This window comes from Bos indicus x Bos taurus, chromosome 1 (assembly GCF_003369695.1).
Source record: "Bos indicus x Bos taurus breed Angus x Brahman F1 hybrid chromosome 1, Bos_hybrid_MaternalHap_v2.0, whole genome shotgun sequence".
In the NCBI taxonomy this organism is placed as follows: domain Eukaryota; kingdom Metazoa; phylum Chordata; class Mammalia; order Artiodactyla; family Bovidae; genus Bos; species Bos indicus x Bos taurus.
Window position 1 is genome coordinate 94005154 of NC_040076.1, and position 26755 is coordinate 94031908.

Below are 26755 nucleotides of genomic sequence, written 5' to 3' on the forward strand. Positions count from 1 at the left end.
AAATGTCAGAACATTTTGTTATGGACAAAGGGCAGAGAAATGACATAGACACTGGAAAATGGAGAGGAAATGAAACTTAGGGAAAGGTGATAAGAGAACCTTGGCAAATTTGCGTATTTCTAAAAAAGTTTTAAAATCTCTATGACTTTTCTTTTTTCCAAATTGCTTTAAAAAGTTCATCCACAATCTGTTGACTGTGGCTATGTTGAGGTGTCCAACAGAAAATATTGATGATGGTGGTACCTGTGCTTTCTACTTTATGTCCAGAGAGCTCAAATTTTATTTTACAGATACGTAGCTTCATGAAAATAAGCAGTCCCTCCTACATAGAGATGAGTCAGCTGATCTATACTCAATAGTTCACATTTTTGCAGGTGCTTTTCTGGTGCTTCTGACAGTTTCACTTAGCCAGATTCTCCATATATCCAATCTTCTTAGTGACGAAGAGTCCACGTTTCCCAGAGAACAAGCTGCATCAAGAGCGCAACCTGAATACGAAACTAATTCTTCCATCTCAGCAGAGCTGGTCTGTTCATTTGAGCACCAACTACCCTGAGCTATCTAATACAGATTATTTTACCTCACTTACCCTTTGTAAATTGACCAGAAACCACTTAATGTTTAGGGAAAATGAAAAACAAAGATTGTGTGATATTCTTTTCTAAATTTCAGTTAAGTTTGGTTCTGTCGCTCAGTCAGGTCCAACTCTGTGACCCCATGGACTGCAGCACACCAGGCCTCCCTGTCCATCACCAACTCCCGGAGTTTACCCAAACTCATGTCCATTGAGTCAGTGATGCCATCCAAACATTTCATCCTCTGTCATCCCCTTCTCCTCCTGCCTTCAATCTTTCCCACCATCAGGGTCTTTTCCAATGAGTCACTTCTTTGCATCAGGTGGCCAAAGTACTGGAGCTTCAGCATCAGTCCTTCCAATGAATATTCAGGACTGATTTCCCTTAGGATGGACTGGTTTGATCTTCTTGCAGTCCAAGGGACTCTCAGGAGTCTTCTCCAACTCCACAGTTAAAAAGCATTAATTCTTCAGTGCTCAGCTTTCTTTATGGTCCACCTCTCACATCCATACATGACTACTGGAAAAACCACAGCTTTGACTAGATGGATCTTTGTTGGCAAAGTAACGTCTCTGCTTTTTAATATGCTGTCTATGATTGTCATAGCTTTTCTTCCAAGGAGTAAGCGTCTTTTAATTTCATGGCTGCAGTCACAGTCCGAAGTGATTTTGGAGCCCAAGAAAAATGTTTGTCACTGTTTCCGTTGTTTCCCCATCTATTTGCCATGAAGTGATGGGACCAGATGCCATGATCTTCATTTTTTGAATATTGAGTTTTAAGCCAGCTTTTTAACTCTCCTCTTTGACTTTCATCAAAAGGCACTTTAGTTCCTCTTCACTTTCTGCCATAAGGGTGGTGTCATCTGCATATCTGAGGTTATTGATATTTCTCCCGGCCATCTTGATTCCAGCTTGTGTTTCATCCAGCTCAGCATTTCTCATGATGTACTCTGCATAGAAGTTAAGTAAGCAGGGTGACAATACTTGACGTACTTCTTTCCTGATTTGGAACCAGTCTGTTGTTCCATGTCCAGTTCTAACTGTTGCTTCTTGATCTGCCTACAGATTTCTGAGGAGGCAGGACAGGTGGTCTGGTATTCCCAACTCGAAGAATTTTCCATATTTGTTGTGATCCACACAGTCAAAGGCTTTAGCATAGTCAATGAAGCAGAAATTGATGTTTTTCTGGAACTCTCTTGCTTTTTCGATGATCCAGCGGATGTTGGCAATTTGATCTCTGGTTCCTCTGCCTTTTCTGAATCCAGCTTGAATATCTGGAATTTCTCAGTTCACGTATTGTTGAAGCTTAGCTTGGAGAATTTTGAGCATTACTTTGTTGATGTATGAGATGAGTGCAACTGTGTAGCAGTTTGAACATTCTTTGGCATTGCCTTTCTTTGGGATTGGAATGAAAACTGATCTTTTCCAGTCCTGTGGCCACCACTGAGTGTTCCAATCTGCTGGCATATTGAGTACAACACTTTAACAACATCATCTTTAGGATTTGAAATAGCTCAGCTGGAATTCCATCACCTCCACTAGCTTTGTCCGTAGGGATGCTTCCTAAAGCCCAATTGACTTTGCATTCCAGGATGTCTGGCTCTAGGTGAGTGATCGTACCATTGTAACAGAGAAATAAATCCTATCTCAGAAGCTCTGAACATCTAATTAGCCTTGATTTTTTTGAAGTTCTATTCTTACTGGACCATTAAAAATACAGGATTAAGAAAAGTTTGTTTTTTTTTTTTTTTTTTTTAGATTCAATTCAAGTATTGACTGAGCACCTACTAGGTGCTTGGAGCATGAAGATAACTTGACAATGTTATCTTCAAGAGGATTAAAACTTATTGGAGTGATGAGACATAACCCCATTAAACATGAGGAGATGCACTCTGGAATGAATAGTCTAGGTGTTCTTTAAGAGTTTGGGAGGAGGTTCTGAAGTACTTGCGGCTCGGACGGTAAAGCGTCTGCCTGCAATGTGGGAGACCTAGGTTCGATCCCTGGGTTGGGAAGATCCCTTGGAGAAGGAAATGGCAACCTACTCTAGTACTCTTGCCTGGAAAATTCCATGGACAGAGGATCCTTGTAGGCTACAGTCCATGGGGTCGCAGAGAGTCAAACACGACTGAGTGACTTCACTCACTCACTCTGAAGTACTTAGGAAGCCCTTTATGGACTGTTGTTTTAGTTGCTAAGTTATGTCTGACTCTTTTGCGGCCCCATGGACTGTAGTCCACCAGACTTCTCTGTCCACGGAATTTCCCAGGTGAGAATACTGGAGTGGGTGGCTAATTCCTTCTCCAGGGGATCTTCCCAACCCAGGGATCAAACCCACATCTCCTGCATTGGCAGGCAGGTTCTCTACCACTGAGCCACCAGGGAAGCCCCTTTATGGACTGCTGCTGCTGCTAAGTCGCTTCAGTCGTGTCCGACTCTGTGCGACCCCAAAGGCAGCAGCCCATCAGGCTCCCCCATCCCTGGGATTCTCCAGGCAAAAACACTGGAGTGGGTTGCCATTTCCTTCTCCAATGCATGAAAATGAAAAGTGAAAGTGAAGTTGCTCAGTCGTGTCCGACTCTAGCAACCCCCTGGACTACAGCCTACCAGGCTCCTCCGTCCATGGGATTTTCTAGGCAAAAGTACTGGAGTGGGGTGCCATTGCCTTCTCCAGTGTCCCAGTAGGCACTGGGAAATGTGATGCGGGAAATTTTGTAGATGAGACTATGGCTTTGGATCCCCCAGTCTTTTGATTAGAAGTAGTAGCTAATGCCACAAGAATAGAGAAATTCCCCCAAGAGTGTTTATATGAAGAAAATAACAGTAAGAGACAGCATAGAAGAGAGAGGGAGGAAGGGGAAGCAGTAGGCATGTGGGTAGGAGAGAAAGGGAGACACAGACAGACAGAAAGGCAAAGAGAGGGACAGAGAGACAGAAACTGTCACTGAGCTTCAGGAAGGTGACTTCAAGGAGAAAGGAGGGAACATACAGAAGGTCAAAGAACAAGAATGACTTGAGTACCTGCCAGTCAGCTCCAGCCTCCTGAGGTACAATAAAAGGTTCTTGATAAAGGGCAAACATTACCCTCTTTTGCTGAGAGTTGGACATCTTTCACTTGGAGGCCAAAGAATTGAAAGATCACGTTTCTACAAGAAACTAAGTTTGTATCATCTATCTTTGGTATTTTTTTAAAAAATCTGCTTTCTTAATGGTAAAAATTTGGAACTGTGTCATACCTGCAAACTGATTTTTTAATAATAGTTTTGGTCCTAGTCATCCAAATTTCATCTGCAATTGTGATAAATTGTAAACGAATGCCTTAAGGGATTTATTTCTCCCAAGTTTTCTTCTGACATGACAGGAGCAAAGAAGACATCTTTAATCAATTCAACTTTCCTACCAAAGGACAATATAGTCTGGTTAATTTTCATACCCATCAGAGGCTCAGGGCTTTTCGGACGTAGGTAGAGGTTTATGAGCATAAAACTAAGAACAATTAGCGCTCAAATTAATGTTACATGAGATTCAACATCTGGAAGTATGTTGTCATTTTGGGTCATAGACCACCTGCTAGGCTAAATGTTCACACAACTGCAATTTACTCTGCATACAAATGGAATAAAAATGATACTTTAAAAATAGTTTTTGATTTAGCAGTATGTTTATAGAGGCCTCTCACATTTCAAAACTTCAATTAGAATTGAACAATGGATTGAACAAGATGAAACATACAGCACCAAAAGGAATAAAAAATACCTTTTTGAAAATATATTTTATAATAAATTAGCTATAGTGCTCATATTAATTTCTCTAGTTGATCTAACCACTGCCACTCTTTATCCATCAAATACTTGAGAACAAGAAGAGATCAACCTCTCATTCTTTATTCTATTTATGTAACAGATCCTGCAAACATTGGCTGTTTCTGGCAATAGAGACATATCAGAAAATGCCAAATCTCAAGATGCTGTCTGCTGCTGCTGCTGCTAAGTCACTTCAGTCGTGTCTGACTCTGTGCGACCCCATAGATGGCAGCCCACCAGGCTCCCCTATTCCTGGGACTCTCCAGGCAAGAACACTGGAGTGGGTTGCCATTTCCTTCTCCAATGCATGAAAGTGAAAAGTGAAAGTGAAGTCGCTCAGTCGTGTCCGACTCTTAGTGACCCCATGGACTGCAGCCTACCAGTCTTCTCTGTCCATGGGATTTTCCAGGCAAGAGTACTGGAGTCGGGTACCATTGCCTTCTCCGATGCCTCCTGTAACTCACCTCAAATACCAGCCCATGCACAGCACATCCTAAACACACTCATTCAGGGGTTCTCTGGAGTTACACAGATAGCCAAGCCTCTCTCCAAAGGGTGGCCCCAGACTTCATCACAGTCTGACCAGAAGGCCCTGGGGCCTTTTAAGTGAGGAAGCAAAATCAGATAAAAGAGCAAACCATCGCTAGGGAACACACACCTTCTCTTACCCTCCACCTCTAGAGTATGCTAGTTCCTGGAAATGCCAGCAATTTAGAAATGCCAGCTCTTACAGAGTGCAAAAGAATAATAGCAATCCAAAAAAACAAGTTATGACCATTTATCAGAATGATGAGGAAATGGCAACCCACTCCAGTATTCTTGCCTGGAAGATTCCATGGACAGAGGAGCCTGGCAGGCTACAGTCCATGAAGTTGCAAAGAGTCGGACATGACTGAGCACACAGCTCAAAATAGTATCCATTTTTATTTTCACTTAGCTGCCTTTTCACATGATTGGGTGATTGGCAATTTCAGTAAAACAGGTAATCTCTTGGTTGGGTGTGTCTGTGAATATCTGCAGGAGATTTCAAAGGCAAAGAAATTTTCTGCAAATGCAGAAATCACATTTTACCTCGTTTACAGAAATGAGCCATCGTTTTAAAAAGAGTTTGGAATTCAAACACCAACTAAAGCATCATCTCATTGCAATCTGCATTTAAAGTGCATAGAAAGTGATGAACCCTTGAGCCTTCGTTGTACTTTTCTAGATAGAGTAAGGAAATGTCCAATCTAGAATTGGGTCTGGTAAAGCCATCTACATATTGGCATTGCCCTGCTTCTGTAACTCGCTTCCCATTGATTGTCAAAGTGATGATAATTATCAGTGGGTCGTTTTGAGAGTTAAGCCCTGTGCTCTGATGTCCAGCTGCCTGACTCTCAATTCCTGTCCCTCCATTTGCTGTATGGTCTTGGGTAAATTTGTAACTTCTTGAAGCTCCAGTTTGGTCATTTGTAGGGTAGGCATAATATGTCCTGTTCTATGTGGTTACTGAGTGAGCAGGATAATCTGGGTATTGTGTAGGACACAGAAGAAGGGTCATGTAATTGTCAGTCTTCAATATTACTGAGTGGTTATCAGATCCTGAGTCACCAAAGACTAAATCGTGCTTAATGTATTTTTCTTCTGTGCTTGTGTTTACAAGATATTTTGTAATATTTTCTTTTAATTATCAGCCTACATGTTAACTCTATTTGACAGCCATATGCTATTTACTTAACCAAAATGTGCCACATAGCTTACGGCAGTGTTTTCCAAACTGTGCCTTAAAAAACGACCTCTGGTGGTGGGGAAGGAGAGGTTTCAAGATGGCTGCGGTGTGAGGGATATAAAATGGGGCACAGCAACGAGGGGCAGTGGTCACTGATTCAGGCTTCTAATGGAAAACCTCTACCTTTACTGACTTTAAATAGTGGGCTTCTCAGTTAAATTTTAGCTTGAACAAAGTGTTTTGCGGCTCAAAAGGTGGGTGGAGGAGTCACAGTGTCTATTATTTTTAAAAGAAATACTACAGATAGCAAAGACTATATTTGAACTGTTGCCTGCCGAGGACCAGCCCCGGCTGATCCAGGGTATTCGAAGGGGAGACGGCGTCGGCGACCTATTCAAATGGTAATTAGAGATATAAAGAGTAATAGAATGAGGATAGCTCAGTAGGAAAATTCAGTGGAGAAAAGAGGCTGAGTAGCTTGGTTTACGCGGAAAATCAATATAACCCGTGACACCAGGTTAGCTCTGACCACGGAGGCCGCAGGCGCCCTCTCGAATAGCGGAAGGTGCCCCACCTTAGACACCTTCTCGAGTGGGTCTTAGAAGCCCAGGCAAATAAGTGGTCGCAGAGGATATCCACGCTCCAGATGGAGACTTCAGCCGGAAGTTAAAGGAAAGAATGACATGGGGAGACCAAGCATTGGTGAGCAAGGCCCGTAGCTTTATTTTTAACAGGGGCTTTTATACCCTAAGTTACACATAGAGGATAATAGGGGATGCAAAGTCAGCAGTCTTTGATTCTTATCAAAAACCAGGGTTTCTTTCCTGCAAATTTATCGTATACAAATGGTTTAGGTGATTTACATCATCTTCTGGCCAGAAGGCCTACTAACATTTTATGACTCTTGACAAGAACTTATCAACAAAGACTTATTTTCTCTAAGAGTGATTATTTTAAGGTTTGGCGCCATCTTCCAAAGATAAAATTGCATTCCTATAGGGCGGATGTGTAATGGGTTTACAACAAAGAAAATAATTTATTACCTTAAGGGTCTAAAGTTACTAACACCAAGGCCACTACTTATTTTTTCTACATACCAACTATATTAATTAATACACATTCAAGGATACAATTCAGGGGATGTGAAAACTTGGCAACAAGCATTGGCTCATCAATGAAATCCTTTACTAGTTTATTCTGACAGTTTCTAATTCTCTGAGAGGCTCTAAGCTATTTGAATATCTTAAGCTTCCTGTGCCTCTTGAGGCTGGGAGACTGTAAACAATCGTATGCATAGCTGTAGGAGTCCGGGTAAACTTGTCAGGCGAGTTAGAGAGCCATCTGAGGGGTTTGGATTTAAACACTCCTAATTGCCCAGGAACTTTATTATTGGAGCTGTAAGTTAACTCTTTGACAGAGAGAGCGAGATGGTGGTAGGGGACAGCCCCCAGTAAAGTCAGAGGTGAGAGCACAAAGCAATAAAGTAGGCAGACTCTGGTTTTTTGGGGGGAAAATGCTCGAGAATATCTGGGCAGACTCCTGAGGCTCGATCCCGCCTTTGCGTATGCCGAGCCTCCTTCCTCATGACCTTTGTCACGAGCGGAATGCCTCACCGGCTCCCAGCAGTTGCCATTTGAGTTCTGATTCTAGATTAAAAATTTTCATCTAAATAATAATTCAAGGATATTTGGAATTTCATCTTTTTCCCTCCCTGGCAGTGTTAAGTAGGGAGGGCTCATTAAACTCTGTTCATTATCCTTCTTTTGAGAAGTCTATTGTATAAAGCATTATTACTCAGAACGGAGATGAATGAGGTAAATCTGGCCTCCAAGACCCCATGGCTAACATTTGTCCCTGTCCCAAAGCCAAGCAAGCCGAAAGCAGAGTGCAGTGGTTAGGCCCATGGTCTCCACCGTCAGACTGCCCAGTATGAATCTTGCTTTGTCCACTTACAGGTTGTGTTTCCAGACAATTCACTTCCTATCTGTGTACCTCAACCTCCTGTTTGTAACATGAGGATAACAGTACCAATGTTGTAAAGTTATCTTGAAGATTTAGAGAATAAACAAAACAAGGGCTTCTCAGGTGGCATGTGGTAAGGAATCTGCCTGCCAATGCAGGAGACACAAGAGACATGGGTTCAATCCCTGGGTCAGGAGCATGCCCTAGAGCAGGAAATGGTAACCCGCTCTAGTATTCTTGCCTAGGAAATCCCATGGAGAGAGGAGCCTGGTGGGCTACAGCCCACTGGGTCTCAAAGAGACATGACTGAACATGCACACACAAAACAAACATTACCAAAGTGGAAAGGGAAGGAAGGGAGGGATAAATTGGAGTATGGCATTAACAGATACCAACTATTACATATAAAATAGACAGGCAACAAGGATTTACTGTACAGCACAGGGAACTATTTTCAATATCTTTTAATAACCTATGATGGAAAAGAATCTGAAAAAATATGTATACATATATATAATTGAATCACTTTTCTGTACACCTGAAACTAACACAATATTAATAGAATGAACACAAAATATTTAGAATAAGGGAAGGTAGAAAATAATTACTAAGTAAATATTAGTTTTTGTGGTCATTAAGAACAGAGTTTGTTTTAGAACCATTTTCTTGACACTTGAATTATTTCTAAGTCTAATTACAAAAGTAATTACAAAAATTAATTCTAATTACAAAAATTAAGTCTAATTACAAAAGTCAGTACATTTATCATTTTAAATTTCCTTCAGCTATAGGAGGAATAGCAACTAAATTAATTAGCTTTATATTTTAATTCTTGGTAATTTTTCTCTTTCCTTTCATATGTTATTTTCTTAAACTGTGAACAGAAAAACCAAATTCTCTTGAAAAGTGTCACACAGAAAAATATCAAGCCTGCAAGCCTGTGGTCCTGAGTTTTGTGTTATGTTGAATATGGCAAATGAGGAAAAAGTAACCTAGCTGTATTTTATTGTTATCCCTTCTGTTTGCTTATATTTTAAGAAAAATATGAATAATAAAGTATGATTTTGACATATTATCTATTTGACCTTTTGATGCACATACTTTTGTTTTGTATCTTTAATTTTTGTATTTATCCCTCTTTCCAAGTATAACTCTTGGAATCTAGGGGGGGAAATACCTTGAAAACAATAAAGTGATAAATTTTTTTTGTTCTTTGTCTTTTTTTAGACTTTCAAGGACTCCACGTGTTGCCTCAGACAGTTGACTGGTCATCTTTTCCTCCTCAACAGTATCTCTTGACTCTTGGGTTCAAAAACAAAGAAGATGGAAAGTTTTTGGAAAAAATGTCAAGTAGGAAGTTACCAACATTTACAGGTAACTCACCTGGACTTGTTATCTTTCAATACTGTTTTAAGGCACAATTAATTATTCATTAATGAATAATGTGCATTATTCACTAAGCTTTATTCATTTCAAGCCTAGCATATAGTAGGGCCTGGGCACCAAAAAGTTTGTTGGGTCATTCTTAACTCCTTCCAGTCTTCTTTGTGGGTTAGTCAACAATACCTGGAATTCTGGTTCCTCAAGAGCATCCACCTCCCTCACGCCAACCATCTCACCCCAATCACACTATCACCAATGCCTAATCATGGGCACTTACAGAATACAAGCAAATACAAGCTTTTGTCACCACCAATTAGCAAACATAGAAGAAAATTATGCAACAAAACTACTGTATGAAATCAAAAGTATAGACAATGACCCCGTTAAATCACTTGGATTATCTGCCATTGTATTAATATCTGTTCCACTCTTTCCTTATGTAATTAACCAAGACCTCAGCTCTCCTAAAGAGTATTCTAGTTAAGTGGTGCTCAGTAATTCTAATTGAAAACTTTCAAAAATCAAGAAAATATTCATGTAGAGTTGAAGTCTCAGACTTGCGGGCTGAATTCATGACCAGGCTGAATTTATCCCTTCAACTCTACTCACATAATTAAGGATTTGTGTTTTGTCTGGCACTCCATCCTCCGAGACTTATCTCAACTTCAAGCTACATTCAAAGTCAATGGGATTTGCACACTTGAATAATACCTGGGAGAAATAAGACAAGAATCAGACACATTTATGACAACCTTTTTTTCACAACTCAGAAAAAGCATACTCTGCAGAGAGAGGTGAATTGTTATAGGCTGTCCCTTAGATCTCAATCAGGAAACACAGCAAAAGGAATAAATGATAGTCTCCAAAGGGCAATGTCTCCTCTGCCTTTCTTCTCATAGATCTTTCATTGTGATACTTGTGGTCTTTGAGATGGGACTCATTCCTGTACTAAAGATTTCATACCTATTAATATTGAGATGTCTATTTTCGGCTTGTTAAGAAAAGCATTTTGAAATGGATGTCTAGCAAAAAATAGTATAAAAGTTTATTGTTACAATTTTTAGAACATAAAACTCCCTTCAGTCTGCTGACCAGAGAAGACACAGTGAGACACATGGAGACAATGGGGAAGCGAATCTTGCCAATATTGGACTTTATTAGAGGCACCCAACTGAATGTAGGTATATGAGTCTTTTATATTTGTTCAGCATACAGATATCAAACAATTCTAGAACTATACAAAGTTTACATGTAAATATTGCAAATACTGGAAGATTTTAGAAACTTCCACAGTGAATCTCATTTGCAAAACCAACCAAAGTTTAGCTAACGATTTTAATCCTTTTATATTTCAAAACATTAATTATAATGTTATACTTTGCAGTTGCCAGCGTTTATTAGGCTAGTGTCTTTTTAAAAGGCCTTTTTTTTGTGTGGTGTCTTGATATCTAATTGAAGGTTGCACTGACTTTCTTGCTTCAAATGAATAACAAAATTTTAGTAAACACGGTGCTTTCTCTATTTCATATATTGGGCAATTGCATATAACCATTTTGTTACCCACACGAGAATTCAGAATTTTGAAAGCTAGTTCCTCCACATCACACTGATAGTCAGTTCAGTCGCTCAGTCATGTCCGACTCTTTGTGACCCCATGGACCGTAGCACGCCAGGCCTCCCTGTTCATCACAATTCCTGGAGTCCACCCAAACCCATGTCCATTGTGTCAGTGGTGCCACACAACCATCTCATCCTCTGTTGTCCCCTTCTCCTCCTGCCCTCAATCTTACCCAGCATCAGGGTCTTTTCAAATGAGTCAGCTCTCCACATCAGGTGGCCAAAGTATTGGAGTTTCAGCTTCAATATCAGTCCTTCCAATGAATACCGAGGACTGGTCTCCTTTAGGATGGACTGGTTGGATCTCCTTGCAGTCCAAGGGACTCTCAAGAGTCTTCTCCAACACCACAGTTCAAAAGCATCAATTCTTCAGCATTCAGCTTTCTTCACAGTCCAACTCTCACATCCATACATGACCACTGGAAAAACCATAGCCTTGCTAGATGGACCTTTGTTAGAAAAGTAATGTCTCTGCTTTTGAATATGTGGTCTAGGTTGGTCATAACTTTCCTTCCAAGGAGCAAGTGTCTTTTTTCATGGCTGCAATCACCATCCACAGTGATTTTAGAGCCCAGGAAAAGTAAAGTCAGCCACTGTTTCCACTGTTTCCCCATCTATTTGCCATGAAGTGATAGGACCAGATGCCAGGATCTTGGTTTTGAATGTTCAGCTTTAAGCCAATTCTTTCACTCTCCTCTTTCACTTTCATCAAGAGGCTTTTTAGTTCCTCTTCACTTTCTGCCATAAGGGTGGTGTCATCTGCATATCTGAGGTTATTGATATTTCTCCCAGCAATCTTGATTCCAGCTTGGGCTTCTTCCAGCCCAGCATTTTTCATGATGTACTCTGCATAGAAGTTAAATAAACAGGGTGACAATATACAGCCTTAATGTACTCCTTTCCCTATTTGGAACCAATCTGTTGTCCCATGTCCAGTTCTAACTGTTGCTTCCTGACCTGCATACAGGTTTCTTAAGAGGCAGGTCAGGTGGTCTGGTATGCCCATCTCTTTCAGAATTTTCCACAGTTTCTTGTGATCCACACAGTCAAAGGCTTTGGCATAGTCAATAAAGCAGAAATAGATGTTTTTCTGGAACTCTCTTGCTTTTTCAATGATCCAGCAGATGTTGGCAATTTGATCTCTGGTTCCTCTGCCTTTTCTAAACAAGCTTGAACATCTGGAAGTTCATGGTTCACATATTGTTAAAGCTTAGCTTGGAGAGTTTTGAGCATTACTTTACTAGTGTGTGAGATGACAATTGTGTGATAGTTTGAGCATTCTTTGGCATTACCTTTCTTTGGGATTGGAATGAAAACTGACCTTTTCCAATCCTGTGGCCACTGCTGAGTTTTCCATATTTGCTGACGTATTGAGTGCAGCACTTTCACAGCATTATCTTTTTGGATTTGCAATAGCTCAACTGGAATTCCATCACCTCAACTAGCTTTTTAGTGCCCACCTGACCACATTCCAGGATGTCCGGCTCTAGGTGAGTGTGAGTGATCATATCTTCATGATCATCTGGGTCGTGAAGATCTTTTTTGAACAGTTCTGTGTATTCTTGCCACCTCTTCTTAATATCTTCTGCTTCTATTAGGTCCATACCATTTCTGTCCTTTATCGAGCCCATCTTTGCATGAAGTGTTCCCTTGGTATCTGTAATTTTCTTGAAGAGATCTCTAGTAAATCGGATGCTAATCTAAACATTGGAACTTGATCTTTATTTACCCTTAAGGTAAATTATCTAATCCCTCTTTCCAACCGAGGGAAAATATGCCCTTTCTATTTTTCAGTCTTTAAAAAAAAAAGCCCAAAAATAAGACCTGAATTAATCTGTGCTAATTTACAAAATTTAAGCTCCTTTATTGAAAGTACATAAAGGGAACTTCTCATTAACAGGCTATAAAGGTTGCAGATTTCCCTTCTTAAAATATTTTTCAAAAGATCTTAAAGCTGGAAATTTTAAAGATTTCACCATTTGTGGCTTTTGTATTCCATCATTGATTTGATGTTCTTACCTTACAAGGGGAACCAAGGGGGTCATCACCAACAGCTACTTAACATCTGTTCAGCAGTTTATCTACGTAGTAACATTATTCAGCATTTTAGAAAAGCTATAAAACCCCTCATCTATTTGCATGATCTGTAATTAATTCTATGCGTTACAAATCCAAAAGCACACTTTCACTGATTTTCCTACCATGTAACTTCCCCTTCCTCACAACTGTGTTCCACTCAATTATCTCCCCTATACTTCTATAAATAAAAATGTATCTCTGTCTTAGTCATCTTGGGCTGTCACACAAAATACCATAGATCAGATGACTCAAACAATAGAAGTTTATTTTCTCACAGTTATAGAGGCTAGAAGTCTGGGATCAGGTCAGGTTCTGACAAAGACCCTCTTCTTGGCTTGCAGTTAGCTACTTTCTCTGCATCCTAACATGGCACAGAGCAAGCTCTGTGGTGTCCCTTCTTAAAAGAGCATTAATCCCATCATCAGGGCCCTGCCTACTCTCATTATCTCGTGTGCACGCTCAGTTGCTCAGTTGTATCCAACTCTTTGCAACCTCATTGACTGTAGTCTGCCAGGCTCATCTATCCATGGAATTTTCCAGGCAAGAATACTGGAGTGGGTTGCCATTTCCTTCTCCAAGGGATCTTCCTGTGTCTCCTGTCTCTCCCATATTGGCAGGCAAGTTCTTTACCATTGGCCACCTGGGAAGCCCTCATCTCATCTAACCCTAATTACCTCCCAAAGGCCCCATCTCCACATTGGCCTCTAGGGCTTCAACCTAGAAATTTTTGGTGGACACAAACATTTAGTTTATAGTAATCTCATTGACTCTACTGCAAATCTGGGGTCCTGTTCTCCAATTCACCCTCTACTGCAACCTCCTTCAGCCACACACACACATACACACAGCCTCACCACCCCATCTTAATTAGATGCACAAACACATATCATCATTGTCATTATTAGACCCTTGCAAGAAGTGGAAAGAAAGTGAAAGTGTTAGTCACTCAGTCATGTCCAACTCTTTGCAACCCCGTGGACTGTACTCTGCCAGGCTCCTCTGTTCATAGCATTCTCCAGGCAAGAATACTGGAGTGGGTAGCCATTCTTTTCTCCAGGCAGTTTTCCCAACCCAGGGCTTGAACCCAGATCTCCTGCTTTGTAGGCAGATTTTTAGCATCTGAGCCACCAGGGAAGCCCACAAGAATTCTTGTGGAAGCCTTGCTGACAAGAACCATCACCACGTAGTATCATTTCAGTTCATCTGCACGTGGTTAACCTTGCAGCACCAGTGTGCTGCATATTGGGGAGGTGATCTGTCTGTGCCATGGTTCTTTGGGGAAATACCCACCATAACTTGCTACTTGTCAGGAACCTGCCACATCAAATCTGTTGCCAGTTCAGATCTCCCAATGCGTTGTGAATAAAGGTTAGGCCAATCTAGGCATCAGGCATTTCTTAAACACTTTTAACTCATTTTCCTCTCACGTTACAAGGGGATTTTGCCCACTTAGAAATGTGTACACACATGGATATTTATGTGTCTATAAAGGGATTTAAAAATCATAATGAATAAGATTTTTAGCATCTAATGAATAACTCAATCTTATTTAGAATGAGTCAGTTGTTATTTAGTTGCTAAGTCATGTCCTACTCTTTGCAACCCCATGAACTGTAGCTAACTTGACTCCTCTGTCCATGGGATTTCCCAGCAAGAATACTGGAATGGGTTGCCATTTCCTTCTCCAGGGGATCTCTCTAACCCAGGGATCAAACCTCCTGAATATCCTGCACTGACTTGTGTATTCTTTACCGCTGAGCCACCAGGAAAGCCCCAGAATGAGTTGATAACACTTTGCTACTTCAAGAGATTTCATCAACTTTCTTACTTTTGCGTCTATGGAAAATAATAGTTGTTGGAAAATTGTCTCTAAGAGCTTGAATGAAATTGAAGTGAATGAGTCCAAAGGTACCCAGGGACCAAAAGTATATCCAAATACTGGCCTCTAGGTTTCTTATTATATGTCCAACCACAGCTTCATAAAGCAGGACTGAATCAAACAAGCTGCAAAAGTAACCTAGGTTAAGGAAACAAGTAATGAGTCGCTGAACAGAAATTATTCCTACATGGTACAATTAACTATGACCCAGGAATCCCTCAGCAGTGTTTTTAGGATCCCCTGAGGTGTGTTTTTTCTTGTCAGATGTCAAATGCCATCTGTTTGAATGTTTAGACACTTCAGTGTCCTTGTTAGTTCTGACCCTACCTCATGACACCTGTAGAAAAAAACTTTTGTCTAAGACCATCTGTGTAACCCCTAGGATGTCACTTAACCTCTGAGCTTTTTTCTCATTTATAAAATAAGCTGATATATGCCAGGCTCACCTCACACAGTTGTTATGAGACCAAAAGTATACAATCCACCTTGAATCACTTTGTAAAGTATTAAGAAATTTAAAATTTTTAATTATTTGTATTGGTTTTCATTTGCTTTGACAAAAGGGTTGTTTTGGAGATCCTTCTTTTTCTTTATAAAAGCCATGTACTTTGAAATTATGTATTCTTATAAAATGAAGACTGTGCAAGTGTCCTGCAGATTTTAAATGATTTTCCTTAGATCACTGATGCACTTAAATCTCCTTAAAAAGGCAGGATTATGGGTGTCATCTCCCATCATGCCCACAGTAGGACTTCCCAGAGAACATGAATTTTCACCTCTTGCCACAGGTGGCAGAAAGAGTTGGTGAAGGTGACAAAGACATTCCTGGTATAAGGTTTCTATGTCTCAGAAAATAATTCTTAAACTCTGACACCAGTTTCCTTCCTTTTATAGATTCCTTTGCTAAGTATATAGTTCAGTTCAGTCTCTCAGTCGTGTCCGACTCTTTGTGACCCCATGAATCGCAGCACGCCAGGCCTCCCTGTCCATCACCAACTCCTGGAGTTCACTCAGACTCACGTCCATCGAGTCAGTGATGCCATCCAGCCATGCATGGCCAAATAAGAATGATTCTGGCATTTTAAGAGTTATTGTCTAAAAGATTCTTCTAGTTTCCTATCTGGTGGCTTTGAATCCCACTGAACATCAATCCCATTCAACCAACTTCTCTGCTTTACCAGTATTTTTTCTTCTCTGGTTCTTTGTCCTAATTATCTCACAAGCTACTGAATGCTACTATGCTTTTCCATTCATTAACTTTATTGGCTGCTGTCAGTTTAAAACCTTATGTACTGTGCTTCCTGGGGTAAATGTTAAAGAGTTAAAATAATAAAATCTCTCGCCATGCATGAAGCTTCTTTCACAGGCTGACTTGCCAAAAAAATGACCTAACTAACCAGGTTTTAAATACCTCATTAATTTCACTTTTAATTTCTTCCAAGTGAAGCATAAAAGATGTTTACACATGCACATTCGAAATGAACAATAATATGTGTTTCCTACCCCCTTTTCTTTGCAATGAATGTTTCTATGTATTATGTCAAATAGAAATACATTCCCAATACTTGGGCTCTGCTTTTCAGCAGTATTAGATTAGCAGTGTCACTTATCTTCCAAACATTTATCCATACCTGCTATTAAATCTAGACAAGTATCTGGAGGAAGCCTTCATCTGAACTTGCTGTTTACCTAAACTTCATTGTAGCTAGGTGCAGTTTTAGCTTCAGTCTTGGCCACTTTATTATACCCTCGCCAGCAGCTAAGCAGTCTTTTGATCACTCCTAAAGTCTCACTGGGAGGGCTGCTTCCCTTTAGATTTAGCCCTTGTGAGCTAATTCCTTCATTTTTCATTGTTTCCTTTATTTTCTTAAAGCAACAGCATTAAAGCATTCCTGCTGGCATCTATTCATTCTTATTTTTGTTTCATTTTATCGTTCAAAAGTCCCAAACTTGTTAGAGGTGAAATATTAACCTATCGTTTCCTAATAACCAAAGTTGCAATTGGTCTGGGGTGGGCAAAGGGGAAGGGGGGGAGGGCTATTAGCACTCAACTATATTCTTTCTGTAGCATCCTGTTGGTAAGGAGCACTTCCTGTTTTGTTATGTATCCAACAATCAAGCTAACAAAGCACCATTGCCTTCCACTATTTTTATTTTCCTTATGTTTTGGAAAATTACACTGATAGATTATGTTCCTGAGCAGGCTGTAGTTGTTTCTGTTCTTTGGAGTTGAGTCACTACACCACTTTCCTACAACCAGCCTTATTGTTTATTTTAAAGAAGGACAAAGAAAGCAATTTTTCTTCAGAAAGAAAACTGTGTCTCCTGCAACTCGCTTTCCTCTGTTTGACAGTATCCCATTGTTTAGCTACATGTTTAAACTCAATGGGTAGGCTGGCTATTTCGTCAATTCAAAGAAAGGATCTCAAATCCACAATTTGCAATCATTTCTCCTATAGGTTTATAGGTTTTCAGATAAATGATTAATCAGAAATAGCAAATTAGTGGGGATTGACAGACATTAGTAAAATGGCTGAGATAGCTGTAAGGGAGAAATACAGCAAATACAAGGCAATGGTGCTCAACTTTGCTGTATTACCAAGATTCTAAGAAAGTGCCAGAGAGGTTGCTGTCAGTCAAGATGTGCATGACATTTCAGAAAGCACTGCCTTACAAATTCAAGTTAAAATTTTGATGTTCTTTAGTAATGCTGGTTTATAATAATTTTTCTCCTTAATGGAAATTCTATTTTAAGAAGAAAAAGTCATGTCTGCCTTCTCTAATTTCTGGGCGGGGGGGAATCTGGCTTTGTGAGCATGCACAGATTAAAATAGTCCATGTGCAGATACTAAGCTTTACGGTTTGTTCTCCAATTTCTGTTTGAGGTTATCTGAATACTCAGGAGGGCACTTTGCTAAAATTCCTATTTCCAGGGCCACATATCACAAGATTGTGAACCCAAGACTTTTTTTTAACCCTTATATACCCCCTTATATCAGACGTGAAAGTGAAAGTGTTAGTCACTCAATCGTGTCTGATACTTTGAGACCCCACAGACCGTAGCCTGCCAGGCTCCTCTATCCATGGATTCTCCAAGGAAGAATACTGGAGGGGCTTGCCATTCCCTTCTCCAGGGGATCTTCCTAACCCAGGAATTGAACCCAGGTCTCCTGCATTGCAGGCAGATTCCTTACCGTCTGAGCCACCAAAGAAGCCTGTACTTCTTTCTAAATAAAAAATGTGAGAAGTTTATGATAAACTATGTCTCTATAAAGTAGTACAATTTGAATAAACTTCTTAGAGAAGGTAAAACATCCTCTTTTATGGATGGCAGTAGCAAACACAGAGGTGGGTTGCCGGGGTCCAGCCCCGGCTGATCCAGGGTATTCGAAGCAGGGACGGCGTCGGCGAGGATCAGGAAACAATAGCTTCAATTAGATATTAATTAGAGATGTAAAGAGTAATAGAATGAGGATAGCTCAGCAGGAAAATTCAGTGGAGAAAAGAGGCTGAGTAGCTTGGTTTACACGGGAGACCAATAAAACTTCAAGACAAGAAGTTTGCACCACTTACGTCGGCCGCAGGCGTCCTTCCATTCTCCCCAAGGAGAGGAGACACTGAGGCCTCCCCGGTCGGATCTTAGAAGCCCAGGCAAAATTAGTAAGCATGGCAGGTTCCGTGCTCCAGATGGAGACTCAGCTAGAGTTTTAGAGAGAGAGAGACATGGGGAAACCAGTCTTTCGAGGAACCAATCCCAATTCTTTATTTTTCATGGTCTACTTTTATACACTGAGATGTTATGCAAAAGTCACGCGGGGTCAGCAGTCATGACTTTTATCAAAGTCAGGTGCTTCATACAAATGTATACAGAGGTCTTAGGGGTGTTACATCATCTTCTGGCCAGGGGGCCTGCTGACAATTTATGACCCTCTCCTTGTACAGCGATCAGTCAACCAGGACACTTTTTTCTCCAGGGGTGATTATTCTTAAAATAGATGCCACCCAAATAAAGTTACATTCCTATAGGGTGAGGGTGTAGTGGGTTTTAGTTAAGGAAAGAACTTACTTAGCCTAAGGTCTAATGTGATTAATATCAAAGGTTAATACTTATTTCTTCTATATATTCATTAATGTGTGTAAGGGCAGGGGATGGGGAGACTTAGCAACAAACATTGGCTCAACAAATGAAAAACCCTTCACCAATACAATTTCTAATCAGCCCATTATACTTATACTAATAGTTTTCTAACTTTTCTAAGGAACCTGTTTTTAGAAGGTTTAAAGCATCTCGTGCCTCTCACGGTTGGGAGGCTGTGACCAATCACATGTGGCCGGACAAGCCTATCAGGCAGGCTAGAGAACCTTCAGAGGAGTTTATAGGTTAAAACACTCTTGTCACACCCAGGAGTTTTTATTAACTGGAGCTCTAAGTTAACTCCTTCTCCAAAAGAAGTGGTGGGGGACAGGCCCCCGTAAAGTCAGAGGTGTAGGTGAGAGCACAAAGTAGCAAAGTAGGCAGGCTCTGGTTATGGGGGTAGATGCTCGAGGATTTCCAGGGGGACTCCTGAGGCTTGATCCCGCCTTTGCGTATGTCGAGCCTCCTTACTCATGACCTTTGGTGGAGTGCCTCATGCCGGCCCCCAACAGTGGGCTGCTTTCCCAGTTTTAAGAAAGTCTCAAATACCAGTATATTCATGGGGGTCGGTGGTCCTTACAAGTGCACCATAGTCTATTTCAAGATGGATTGCAATTGCTGGAATGGTCCTAGGAGTCAGAATAAACACTACACTACCACAAGGAGAGAAGCCAGAGTCCATGGCCATCCAATAAGAACTAAAGATAAAATCAGAGCTGGAGATTTAATGTAAGTCACCAGGGTAGGACAAATTCCACTTGCATAATATTTTTCAGGATTCAACTTGTATAAGATATCATCCTTTGTATAAACCAAATAGTGGGCAACTATTAATTCTTATTATACCTTGGTGACATAGACAAAGTCACCCCCTTTTAAATGGACACAGCTCTGTGGGATCCCCACTGTGAGAGTAGAGTTCAAGTTCAATTTAATCCCTCTTTTTCCCCCTCATCCTGGCTTCCTTAGGCAGGGCCATCTGTAAACCCTTCTCAACAGTCCTGCAAAGTGTTCTCTTTTCTATACATTTGTCTATTTGAAGGAAGGGTACAGACAATCCTCTAAAATAACAGAAGAAAATATTTATTTGCACTAGATGCCATTAATTCAGAGGCACTAAATATATTACAATGAGCCCTGACGTTATTCCTCAGGGAGAGGTTATTTCTGTGTTTTTTTTTCTAAACCATTTCCTTCTCTCCTGGGAGACTAGGGGAGTTTTCGTGCATGCTCAGGTGTGATGGAGAAGTTGCAATATGCCAGCCTTCTCAGCCGGCTGCAAAGAGTAAAGGAACAGTCCCAGGTGATCAATCAAGCAATGGCCGAGCTAGCAACCATTCCCTATCTACAGGACATCAGTCAACAGGAGGCGGAATTGGTAAGCATCTGTTTTTCTTTGTTCACAAGCCCTGAACCGACAGAAGAGTGATATGGTCTGAAAAAGAATGTAACAATAAATGGCAGTCCAAGGGCAAACTCTCCAACTCTCATGAAGCATTCTAATGAAGAAACTAGAAATTATAGAAAGGGGTGTGTGTGTGTTTCATTTGCTCACCCTGACTAGCTAGCTTCCCTTTATTTTATAGCAAGACTTTTGTAATGTATGAAAATATAGAAAAGGGGTGATTATTCATATTCTGAGTCAGGCTTTTTTGTTTCAAGTAAAGTGAAATTTTAATAAATTGTTTTTCATTCCAAGACATGTTAATATATGATTCTCTTTGATGGAAAAGAGGAAAAAAAAGTAATTGCTGGATAGAAAACTGACTCTACAAAACTGTCTTTAGAGTTTTCTTATTCACTTTGAGTTTCACATATATGTTTGTAGTACCAACCCACACACAACACGCGCGCGCGCACACACACACACACACACACACACATTAAGAGAGTTGTCTTATTTGAGGGGAAAATGTAGTCAAATGGTGGGGTGTTTTGGGTTTTTTTTTTTACTGAATTGACCAGTTAATTTAGAAAACACAAAGCCTGTCAAAAACTAGTTGAAATACCTAGGATTAACTACTCTACTACCTAGAGTTTTATACAGAAGACAAAAGAGTTTTATACAGAAAATTGTAAGACACTGATGAAAGAAATCAAAGACAACATAAACAGATGGTGAGATATCCCATGTTCCTGAGTTGGAAGAATCAATATTGTGAAAATGACTATACTACCAAATGTAATCTACAGATTCAATGAAATCCCTATAAAATTACCAATGGCATTTTTCACAGAACTACCACAAAAAGAATCTCACAATTCATATAGAAATACAAAATACCCCAAATAGCCAAAGCAATCTTGAGAAAGAAGAATGGAGCTGGAGGAATCAACCTTCCTAACTTCAGACTATACTACAAAGCTATAGTCATCAAGACAGTATGGTACTGGCACAAAAAAGAAATATATAGACCAATGGAACAACATAGAAAGCTCAGAGATAAAGCCATGCACCTATACATGCCTTGTTTTTGACAAAGGAGGCAAGAATATACAATGGGGCTAAGATGGTCTCTTAAATAAGTACTGCTGGAAAAATTGGACAGCTACATATAAAAGAATGAAATTAGAACACTTCTAACACCCTACACAAAGATAAACTCAAAATGGATTAAAGGTGTAAATATAAGACCAGAAACTATAAAGCTCCTAGAGAAAAACATAGGCAGAACACTCTATGACATAAGTCACAGCAAGATCCTCTATGATCCACCTGCTAGAGTAATGGAAATAAAAACAAAAATAAACAAGTGGGACCAAATTACTCTTAAAAGCTTTTGTGCAGCAAAGGAGACTATAAACAAGGTGAAAAGACAACCCTCAGAATGGGAGAAAATAATAGCAAATGAAACAACTGATGAAGGATTAACTTCAAATATATACAAGCAGCTCATACAACTCAATACCAGAAAAACAAACAACCCAATCAAAAAATGAGCTAAAGATCTAAACAGGTATTTCTCCAAAGAAGACATACAGATGGCTAATAAACACATGAAAAGATGTTCAACATTGCTCATTATTCAGTTCAGTTCAGTTCAGTCGCTCAGTCGTGTCCGACTCTTTGCGACCCCATGAATTGCAGCATGCCAGGCCTCCCTGTCCATTACCAACTCCCAGAGTTCACTCAAACTCACATCGGTGATGCCATCCAGCCATCTCATCCTCTGTCGTCCCCTTCTCCTCCTGCCCTCAATCCCTCCCAGCATCAGAGTCTTTTCCAATGAGTCAACTCTTCGCATGAGGTGGCCAAAGTACTGATCTCCTTTAGAATGGACTGGTTGGATCTCCTTGTAGTCCAAGGGACTCTTAAGAGTCTTCTCCAACACCACAGTTCAAAAGCATCAATTCTTCAGCGCTCAGCGTTCTTCACAGTCCAACTCTCACATCCATACATGACCACTGGAAAAACCATAGCCATTATTAGAGAAATACAAATCAAAACTACAATGAGGAGTCACCTCACATTGGTCAGAAAGGCCATCATCAAAAAATCTACAAACAATAAATTCAGGGAAGGGTGTGGAGTAAAGGGAACATTCTTGCACTGTTGGTGGGAATGCAAATTGATACAGCCACTACAGATAACAGTGTGGAGATTCCTTAGAAAACTAGGAATAAAACCACCATATGTCCCAGCAATCTGACTCCTAGGCATATACCCTCAGGAAATCAAAATTGAAAAAGACATATGTAACCCAATGTTCACTGACACTCTATTTTCCAAAAGCTAGGACATGGAAGCAATCTCAATGTCTATCAGCAGAGGAATGGATAAAGAATTTGTGGTACATATATAAAATGGAATATTACATAAAAAGAAACACATTTGAGTCAGTCCTAATGAGGTGGATGGACCTAGAGCCTATTATGCAGAGTGAAGTAATTCAGAAAGAGAAAAACAATTATCATATACTAATGCAATGGCACCCCACTCCAGTACTCTTGCCTGGAAAATCCCATGGACAGAGGAGCCTGGTAGGCTGTAGTCCATGGGGTCGCTAGGAGTCGGACACGACTGAGCAACTTCACTTTCACTTTTCACTTTCATACACTGGAGAAGGAAAAGGCAACCCACTCCAGTGTTCTTGCCTGGAGAATCCCAGGGACGGGGGAGCCTGGTGGGCTGCCATCTTTGGGGTCACACAGAGTCGGACACGACTGAAGCAACTTAGCAGCAGCAGCAGCAGCAATGCATATATACATATGGAAGCTAGAAAGATGGTACTGATAAACCTATCTGCAGAGCAGCAAAGGAGACACAGACATTGAGAACAGACTTACGGGCACAGCTGGGAAGGGAAGAAGGAGTGGGTGGGAGGTATGGAGAGAGGGAGAGAGTAACATGGAAACATACATTACCATATGTAAAATAGATAGCTAATGGCAATTTGCTGCATAACTCAGGGAACTCAAACCAGGGCTTGTTAACAACTTAGAGGAGCAGGATGGGGAGAGAGGAGGGAGGCATGTTCAAGTAGGAGGGGACAAGGGTAAGCCTATGGCTGTTTCTACTGGTTTTTGGTAGAAACCACTGTAGTACTATAAAGTAATTATCCTTCAATTAAAAATAAACAAATTTTTTTAATTTAAAATTAAAATAGTTGGAGAAATACCTCACAGAAAAAAATCTTCAAGCAGACATATATATTATAACCATAATATTAGAAACTATAGCACCTCATTTGAAAAACAATTACTAATCAGTGTGCTGGCCATTCAAAGAAAGGTAAAATTTATTCCATATAAAGCTGATGTGTTGTTGGGAAGGGCTCTTTACTCTAAGGCTCTAATTGAAGGTAGTGAAAACTAATTACAGACCTGACCGAATTCACATAGCAAGGATGAGAACAGCCCAAAATTATCACCTGTAATTTTCAGATAACTAAAGGAATCCTCCCTCTTTGAGCTTTGAAAGTTGTAACAAATTAATCAAGAAATGAACTGCCAACATTTATAATGTTTATCTGAATCTGCAAAAGCATATTAAATAAATATTGATATTCAAAGTAACCATTTAAAACTGTTGGAGTAGCCAAATAATAAAATTCTGCATACCAAACATTAAAACTATGAGGGAAAAAAAAGTCTATTAGTCAGTAATTATTAAGTCAAAACTGGCAATAATACTTTCTAAACCTGTATGGTTTTATGCACAGAATGCCTTCTAAAAGGCTAAGTGTTTATCCTACCATTCCTAAGGCATTCAGGAGTGTAGCAACTGTGGAGCTTTCAAAGTGCATATTATAGCCAATTTTAGATGATTAATGCTCCTCTGAGATAAGAGAAAGCAAAGAAAATGTTAATTTAAGAAGCTGGCACAATGTTGATCCTGTCTTCCTGAAAAGCACACTCAAGATTTAAATGAAAAATACAGGGGAGTTTTCTGCACTTAGGTCTTCTTAACCACACATCTGCAGCTTTCTTTTTTCTGGAAATTCTTATATCTTTAAATATACAAAAAGAGCATGAAACTAGCATTACTGACATCTCTAACTAACATATCCATGCAATACTCCACTGCCTGAAACCTTGAAAAATAAGATTTCATGGGACATTTTCGTAATTTATATACCTACTAGAAAAAAAAATAAATGTAAAGGGATGTATATGTGCAAACCAAACATTTTTAAAAATCATGTATCATTCAAGATTTCATCATCTTAATAGATTTTGCTTTCCAAGTTCCAAGCATGGGTTAATCTAGATAATATATCCTTGAAATCCCTTTTGTGACGCTACACAAACAGTGACTACTCAGTAGAAGAGTTCTGAGTGACTCAACTCCCTACCTAAAATATCTAAAGAACAGAAAGATTATCTAAGATTATCATAATGTTTGACACCATGGTGAACTGAACTGGCATTTGCTCTTCTTTAGAGAACTTTTTTTTTCAGCTTCAAATGTCATATGGCTTGATGTGGCCTCATTACTTTGCAGGCACATAAATCGTCTGTGTGCAGCTGTTGCCGTTTAGTTGCTCAGTCATGTCCAACTCTTTGCAACCCCATTAACTATAGCCAGCCAGGCCTCTCTGTCCATGAGATTTCCCAGGAAATAATACCAGAGAGGGTCACCATTTCCTTATCCAAGGGATCTTCCTGACACAGAGACTGAACCCGTGTCTCCTGCTTGGCAGGCAGATTCTTTACCACTGAGCCACCTGGGAAGCCCCAGCGTGTGTGTAGAATTATTTTCAATTGGAATATGGCAGTTTGGGGCAAAGGGTGGAATTTTAAAACTCACCTCTGAAATGGAACCTAAATAGAAATCTCGGATATTTTGAAATTTTAGAAAAGAAAAGAATAGTAAAAGAACTTCAGTGAGCTAGATCCTTTAAGAGGTAATAAAACAACACAATTCTAGTATGGTCCTCTGGTGAGTTTTTGCATGATGCCTAGGATTATGATACATTAGCCTCAGGAGAAAACACTAAAATGCGTTCATGTACTACATGCTATTTCCCAAGAGAATTAACTACTGCCTTCATTCTTTACAACCCAAATCTGTTTTCATAAAACATCGACACCCACTACATTAAAACCTATATGTTTTCTACAAATTTTCAAGAAGAATCTTTCCATTGTTTCAATATTTTATATCTGCAATAATACTTGGTAATGACTGAAGCAGCAATGAGGTGGCAGTGTTCATTGTCGGAAAGATGAGTAATAAAATCATCAGCGTACAAATGATTTTTTAATTAGGTTTTAATCTGTGTATTTAGAGAAGTTATTTCTGGGTGAATTCCACACTGATAATTTTTATCTTGGTGCCACAGCTGCAGTCACTAATGGCAGATGCCATGGACACCCTTGAAGGAAGAAGAAACGATAAAGAACGTGTGTGGAATACAATTCAAAAGGTAAAACTTTCAGCTGAAGGAAAAAAAGATATTATTCTCAAAGAAAATATGCATTTGGGGTCAAATCTGTTTAAAGATGAAAAGGAAGTTTCTCAGCTTGTTTTATTGGTGGTTTTCTTTTTAAAACAAATGCAGCTCTCTCCCTGGAAGTATAACCAAGATGAAATGTGGACATTTATTTAATTTGTTCCTTCAGGTCTGCTGCATTTCTGACTGTGGTCCTGTACTTTTGGGGTCTCTTATCATGCTCATTTTCATGTTATATTTTCATTATCTGCTCCCTCATTATTGGTTATTTTATATATTTAAAGCCCCTTCATCAATGTTTCAATTTGCTCCCCAACCCTTTTCTCCTGTAATTGGCACTTGAGGAATAATGCATGCATTTCAGGGAACTAGAAGAAAACTAGCACGTTGATGTTTGGGGTGAAGAAATGACATACTGGTTGTTTGAAGTCGGAGAACATCTCTTCATTAGTTACCTGAGTTACACAAAACAAGCCCTGAGATGCACCTGGCCCCAGGTACTCAGGAGACTTGTGTGATACCACAAGTAGGAAGGATACTCCTACTTGTGGTATCACAAGGATACTCCTTCTGACAATGTAGGAAGGAGTAGTGTTGGTTGACAGTCCAGATGAAAGTGATAAATTCTGATCAATGTACTCCCCACTCTGCTGCTGCTGCTGCTAAGTCTCTTCAGTCGTGTCCGACTCTGTGCAACCCGGTAGACGTCAGCCCACCAG

General features: G+C 39.9%; 1 protein-coding gene across 1 annotated transcript in view; it reads left to right on the forward strand.

The window, feature by feature from the left end:
• SPATA16 (spermatogenesis associated 16) overlaps positions 1 to 26755 on the forward strand; it is a 254091-nt gene that overhangs the window by 195116 nt on the left and 32220 nt on the right. Inside the window, 4 exon segments of the mRNA XM_027550835.1 lie at positions 9275 to 9421; positions 10495 to 10607; positions 20354 to 20518; positions 25926 to 26009. Of these exon segments, the coding sequence (XP_027406636.1) occupies positions 9275 to 9421; positions 10495 to 10607; positions 20354 to 20518; positions 25926 to 26009 (509 nt within the window).